Here is a 7,058-nt window from a genome sequence, read left to right as displayed (position 1 = left end):
TGTTCATTTGATTGGCTGATTTAGTAGTGCATTATCATGGGATAAAGTAGTGGGTTTTAAAGTGGAAATTAAATCTCTTAAATTTAGAACTTGTTTGGTATGACTTATCTAATGGTAATAGGTACTTATTTAATTCTGAAAACTTTTTTTAGATTTATTTTGTTGTTTAGTTTTATTTTCAGTAGAACTTTTGAAGATTAAATAAGTTATTTTACTTAGGGGCCGTTTATCTTTTTGACTCAATCACTTAATTGACCTAATCTTAATCAATTAAATAATTAAGTATGTTTGTTTTTTAACTTAATGAAAAATGTTGGTCCTTAAGTCATTAAGTTATTAAACTAATTTTTTTTTACTTAATCTAAACCGTCTTCATGATATTATTAGAAGATATTATCTAAATTACTCCTATCTAATTAATTAATTTTCATCTTTACCTAAATAAAATTTAATGATCAGCATAATTACCCATCTCTATAACTTGTAATAATATATAGTAGTAGACTATTATTATTTATCTTTTTATTTTCTTCAAATTATCATTATTTATCTTCATAAATTTTTGTAAATAGTTTTCATATAAGAACATCATAAGATATAAAAAAATTAATTAACATGTACTAATATAGAATACCAAAGGATTATATTCAATTGAATATGATTATGATATGATAATATATTGTCTTATTTATGTTATTTGAGATGTTTATTATTTATTTAATATTTATAATCTATAAGGGCACAATTGTAAAAAAACTAGTTTTCAAATTTTTTAAAAATTAAGAAAACTACTTTATTTTTATTTTTAAGAATTTAGACAAAAAAAATATCATTTGGATTTAGACATTCAATTCAATTCAAGATTCAAACCAATTCAGATCTATTCAGATATCAGACAAAAAAACAAACGTCACCATAAACTAGTAAGCTTAAATTTTAAGTTGTTGGGAATAGAGGTTGGAAAGTTTTTTAAAAAGTTAAATTATCTAAAATACCTATTATTTATTTTATACTCTCATTATATCTTTTTCATAACATAACTTTAAAAACTTATTTATTACAGTAATGTTATAATTTTTAATAAAAAATTTTATTAACAACCAAACAATTTTTTTTTAAGCTCCTCTTATAAAAGTTTCATCAATTGAAAAATTATACCAAAACGGAGTTTTAATATTAAAAATTAATAAACCTACTTAAGATTCCACAACCTTACCACTTAATAAAATACCATTAAGCTAACCAATTACCTCAGCATGAGGCGGTTGCCGGTCTCACACAAAAATTTTCAAGAAAAGAAAGTAGCATAACGAAAATGCCAAAACCAAAAACGAAACTGAGACCTGTCACATATCCTCGCTCTCCCAACCATACAAGGCATTTATTTCTTTGATGCGTTTGGCCATCACTACAGCTGTAGGCCAAGTAAGAGAGAGAGAGAAATGAGAACACATTAAACACTAATACAGCTTTGACGACCGTCCGTGGTGAAAAATATTGCTGCAGCCTGCAAGGCAGAGATTGATTATGAGCTTTAACTGTATTTCGAATTGTAATCAACATCGTGGGGTTCTTTTATTTTGTTTCTTGAACTAAATTTCTTGGAGGTATAAGCTGCCTATATAAGTAGGCGTAGGTGTCAAGGAGCTGCCTATCCTTACGAAGGCACTATAAACGGTTTTTCTAGAAGAAGAGAAAGTTAATCAAGATCAAGATCAACTCGGCTTCATAATTCTTGTTTAATTAAGCTGCCTATATAAGTAGGTGTAGGCGTCAAGGAGCTGCCTATCCGTACTAAGATACTATAAATAGTTTTTCTTGAAGAAGAGAAGTTGATCAAGACCAACTCTGCTTGATAATTCTTGATTAATTGAACTTCTCTTTCTTCAGGAATTTACAATATTATACACTCGCATTCAAAGGAATTATTTAAAAGAAAGATTTAGAGAACTAGGATGGATGCTCCTTTGGCAGCTTGGCCATGGGATAACCTAGGCATGTTCAAGGTATGTCTAATGTGTGTTTTCTGAAACTGTTTTCAAATTGTTGCCTTGTTTTTTTTTTTTTTACCCTTGATTTCTACTAATGCTTTTGATTTTTTTCCCCCTTCTGATTTAATTCAAAGTATGTGCTGTATGGACCACTCGTCGGAAAAGCTTTATACTCATGGGTTTATGAAGATAAACGAATTGAATATTGGTGCCTCCATATTCTGTTCATCTCCGTTCTTAGAGGACTAATTCATATCTTATGGAACTCTTTCAGTAACATGCTTTTCCTTAATCGTACTCGCCAGATTAATCAACGGGGAGTCGATTTCAAGCAGATTGATAATGAATGGAACTGGTACTAATTACTATATCTTTTTTTTTTCTTTTCCTATTGAAAAATCAAAAACATTCATCAGCTTGATCATACTGTATTCTATTTTTGTTTGTTTGTTTGTTTTTTCCCCCTTACAGGGATAATTTCATTCTACTTCAAGCTGCAATTGCATCCATGGGCTATTACATCTTTCCATGCTCTGAAAGCCTTCCTCGATGGAACACAAAAGGATTTATTGCACTACAGATACTTCATGTGGCTGTTTCAGAGCCTTTATATTACGTTTTACACCGACATTTTCACAGAAATAAATACCTTTTCATCCATTACCATTCACTCCACCATTCATCTCCAGTACCACAAATTCCAACAGGTACAATTATATATAATTTTCGTAACTTATTTTGTTTTGAATAAATTAATAGTTTCTGATCAATTGTTTTATATGGATTAATCTGGTGTTATGCAGCTGGGCATGCAACATTATTGGAGCACATTGTATTAAGTGCCATCGTTGCAATTCCAATTCTCGGATCTTCCATCATCGGATATGGATCAATAAGCTTGATTTATGGCTATATATTGATGTTTGATTTTCTAAGATGCTTGGGGCATTGCAATGTTGAAATTATTCCCCATCGGTGGTTTGAAACTTTCCCATTTCTTCGATATCTTCTTTATACGCCCACGTAAGTAATCTCATTCCTTCTCCACACCCCCCCCCCCCCCCCCCCAAAATTGTAGCATGAAAAAACTTCTAAGTTTGATCTTAGGAGAACTGGATCTTATTTTTCTTATAAACGGTAAAAAGGCTTGAACCTAAGTAACAACATGCCTTAAATGTTAATTGATATCATAAATAGTGAAACCTTTACCCAATTGATATCATAATGAGTAAAACCTTACCCAATCATGATATTTATGATCAATCGGTATAAGTAGGTTCTTTTTCCTCCGTGTGAAGTCAATTACTGCAGCTAACCTATTCTTGTTGCTTCTTTGCCCAACTTTTTATGCAGAGTTAAGTGTCATAGACTTTTGGTTACCATTTCTTGATCAACTTAATTAGTTAGTTAGCAAATTGATGGGAAGCTCCAACCAAACAAATTAATTAACCGAAAAATTTATTGTTTATTTTGTTTTGTTGGTGCAATTGATTTACAGGTACCACAGCCTGCACCACACTGAGAAGGACTCCAATTTCTGCCTCTTTATGCCTCTCTTTGATGCCCTGGGAAATACACTTAATAGCAAATCCTGGGAAGATCATAAGAAAATTACTTCAGCTTCTGGTAACTTCGAAAGCATTTAATATCATTCAATAGAACTGTGCACATGTATGTATCGTCCGGCGTACCCATTTATTAATTATATGTATTTTATTTCACATATTAATGCAGGGGAAAATGTGAGGGTCCCGGATTTTGTTTTCCTAGCACATGTGGTCGATGTAACAGCATCAATGCATCCACCGTTTGTTTTCAGATCATTAGCTTCATTGCCATACTCACCAAAGCTCTTTATGCTGCCTTTTTGGCCCCTTGCATTTTCAGCGATGTTCGCTTTATGGGCATGGTCTAAGACTTTTCTAATCAGTTTCTACTGGCTTAGGGGCAGGTTGCACCAGACTTGGGCTGTACCTAGATATGGCTTTCAGGTATATGCCGAAACCCGTCTCTCATTCTCGAATATTACAAAAAGTACGATAAAACATACATGTTTTGTTTTTGCCAACATTCTGCCAGCATTTTATCTCTTTAATTTTTATTTTTTAAAAAAATAAATGTAAATGAAATCTCCTTGTAACTTGAAGTTAACGGAATTTAAATCCTGATATGCAGTACTTCTTGCCATTTGCTCAAACGGGAATCAATAAGCAAATAGAGAATGCCATCCTAAGGGCTGATAGACTTGGGGTTAAGGTCCTTAGCCTTGCTGCATTGAATAAGGTTTGAATTATTTATTCTTGTTTCCCCCCCCCCCCCCACCCTTATCTTGAAAACAGCAAAACAAATTCAGATATTAACAACTAAAATAGATCAATTAAGTTCTGGTAGTTTCTGGCAAAGTAGTTGGAAGAATTAAATTTAGACACCGAAACCATGCTTGCAATGATGTCTCATTATGGGCAGTGGACCTTTCACTTTTAACACATTAATTTCCTTCTGGAATCAATTTGGTCTCTGCCTAAATATTTAGAAATTATAATTTATAATTTCTATCTGTTTCAGTGCTCATTTATATATATTTTAATTAACTTTCCATATCAATATAACATGCATTTTTTATTTTTTTTTGACGTTTAACTAATACGAAAAATTTCTGTTAATCTGTCAAGGTTTTTTCTTATTGTTCATTTTTACTAATTATTAATATTCCTATTATTATTATTCATATTTTATGCAGAACGAATCACTAAATGGCGGTGGCACTCTTTTTGTTGACAATCACCCCAACCTTAAAGTTAGAGTTGTGCATGGAAATACATGTACGGCTGCAGTTATTTTGAATGAGCTTCCAAAGGATGTTAAAGAAGTATTTTTAACGGGAGCTACTTCGAAGCTTGGAAGAGCGATTGCTCTTTATCTCTGCCGAAAAAGAGTTCGAGTACTGGTAATTGCTAACCCCTTGTTTTTGTATTTTCTTTTCAATAAAATTTTCTTAAACTGACGTATGCTTGCAATTAATGATGATCAAGATTTATGTTGATTGTATGGATTGAAAATTACTACTGCAGATGCTGACTCTATCAACAGAAAGATTCCAGAAAATTCAGAAAGAAGCACCTATAGACTGTCAAAACTACCTTGTTCAAGTGACAAAATACCAAGCAGCTCAACATTCCAAGGTACTGCAAATTGGAATTTAATTTTATGAAATTGGATCGCGTATATATAAATTTGGTTAGAAATGTGATTGAATTATTTATTGGTTTCGAAAATAGACATGGATTGTTGGCAAATGGATCACTCCAAGGGAGCAAAATTGGGCGCCACCAGGAACGCATTTTCATCAGTTTGTTGTGCCACCAATATTGCATTTTAGAAGAGATTGCACTTACGGAGACCTTGCCGCCATGAGATTGCCTGACGATGTTGAAGGACTTGGAATTTGTGAGGTAATTAATTATTACCATTAATTAATCCATGATCTTCAATTAGTTTGGTGATTAATTTCTCAAAATTATGGTAATTTGCGCGAGAGTATGTCAAAATAATAACAAAAATAATAGGCAGACGTTAATGTTTTTTACATGCATGTGATTTGTGTGACAAAAGGGTTGTTGGGAGTTTGAGGAAAATGTGCAAAAGGGTAGTTTCATCACACAATATGAAACAAACGAGATTTATGAATTCTAAGAAATTCCACATCTTTACTCACAAATTAATTAAACAATCTTTTATGTGAATTTTACGTATTGACCATTTAGATTTACGGGAAAACCACATTATTGAAAAATTACTTTTAGTATAGTCTGGATTAAAATAAGCTGTTAGCTTTTGCCACTGCCTTATATTATAAGCTGATCATGTAGTATACGTTTTGATGAAACAGTACACCATGGACCGTGGAGTAGTTCATGCATGCCATGCGGGAGGTGTGGTTCATCTTTTGGAAGGATGGACTCACCATGAGGTTGGGGCAATTGATGTTGACAAGATCGATTTAGTGTGGGAAGCTGCACTCAAGCATGGCTTCAAGCCAGTATCAAGCCTCAGGAATCGTCAGATTTCGTCATAAAGTAATTAATGTCTCTGAAATAGAAGAATCAAAACAAAACATCGATCTGGCTACAATTGTAACTAGCCGCTCCTTTTTTTTGTTCTATACCTTGATAACATCAGCAAAAATATATGGTTATTACTTAAGTTGATCATACTCAATCGAATATTAATCGTCTAATTCGTCCTTGCTTCCCTTAATATAGTTTAATGAAACAAGAGTTCCTTCGAAAGAGACAACATTACGATGATAGAGGCAATGTGAATCAAATTATAATGAACGATTGGATTGATTGATAAACAAACTGCTATACTTGAGATATTTTCTTAGTTGCAATGTTCGCCTGTTTATTTTAGATAAAACTTTAAACAATAACATATTTTTTTCTTTTTTTTAATTTCATGAGCCTTACCGATGGTTTAAATGTACATAATTATAGCCTAATCCTAAAATAAACATAATTAGAAAAATTAAAATTAATATATAAGTTCAAATAATGTTGTGCAAGTGCTTGTAGATTTGAAATTATTATACGAAAGAATAAAAATATAGTAAAACTATTTACAAATGCTATATTAGAAGGTAAAATCATGGCAGGTCAGTTGTGCAATTGGAAAGTGCCTGGAACCGACAAGGACCCCCCAACATTAAATTTATTACTTGTACAATTAAAATACTATCACCTTAACATCCGTTGCATTAATCAAACACTTATCACTTTGGACAGTAAAACATTGTTTCTAGTTGGGATACCACCGACCATAACTCTTAACTACCAATAATTAAATCCAGTTGTCACTTGTCACTTGTCAGGTTCTTAAGATCAATTGAAAAAAAAAAAAATAGAACAATTTATTACAAAATCTAGGCAAATAAATTAATAATTCTACGGCCGTTTGGTTCTAGTTCTACCAGCGAACTAAAATGATGAAACATTTTTACAAACACTACCAATATTGTTCATGATTTTAACGAGGCCACTTATAATTTCAACATCACATTAATTATCA

At 32.1% G+C, this 7,058-nt stretch overlaps 1 protein-coding gene across 2 annotated transcripts; it reads left to right on the top strand.

The window, feature by feature from the left end:
- Window positions 1–1,360: 1,360 nt before the first annotated feature.
- On the top strand, window positions 1,361–6,348 carry LOC18055362 (protein ECERIFERUM 3). 2 transcript variants are annotated; one of them, XM_006453429.2, is made up of 11 exons: window positions 1,361–2,006; window positions 2,126–2,346; window positions 2,463–2,698; window positions 2,795–3,014; window positions 3,490–3,617; window positions 3,726–3,982; window positions 4,167–4,274; window positions 4,732–4,938; window positions 5,063–5,173; window positions 5,270–5,443; window positions 5,881–6,348. In XM_006453429.2, the coding sequence occupies exons 1-11, from the start codon at window positions 1,956–1,958 to the stop codon at window positions 6,064–6,066; spliced, it is 1,899 nt and encodes a 632-aa protein (XP_006453492.1). In that variant the 5' UTR covers window positions 1,361–1,955; the 3' UTR covers window positions 6,067–6,348. The 2 variants fall into 2 exon arrangements, with proteins under 2 accessions (XP_006453492.1, XP_024033312.1); XM_024177544.1 differs by having other exon boundaries at window positions 1,363–2,006; window positions 2,266–2,346; window positions 5,881–6,209.
- The last annotated feature ends 710 nt before the right edge of the window (window positions 6,349–7,058 follow it).

The sequence above is a fragment of the Citrus clementina genome, unplaced genomic scaffold (genome assembly GCF_000493195.1).
Source record: "Citrus clementina cultivar Clemenules unplaced genomic scaffold, Citrus_clementina_v1.0 scaffold_1, whole genome shotgun sequence".
NCBI classification, from domain to species: Eukaryota; Viridiplantae; Streptophyta; class Magnoliopsida; order Sapindales; family Rutaceae; genus Citrus; species Citrus x clementina.
The sequence above is the reverse complement of the archived record's forward strand: the minus strand, read 5'-3'. Positions and strand labels throughout refer to the sequence as shown.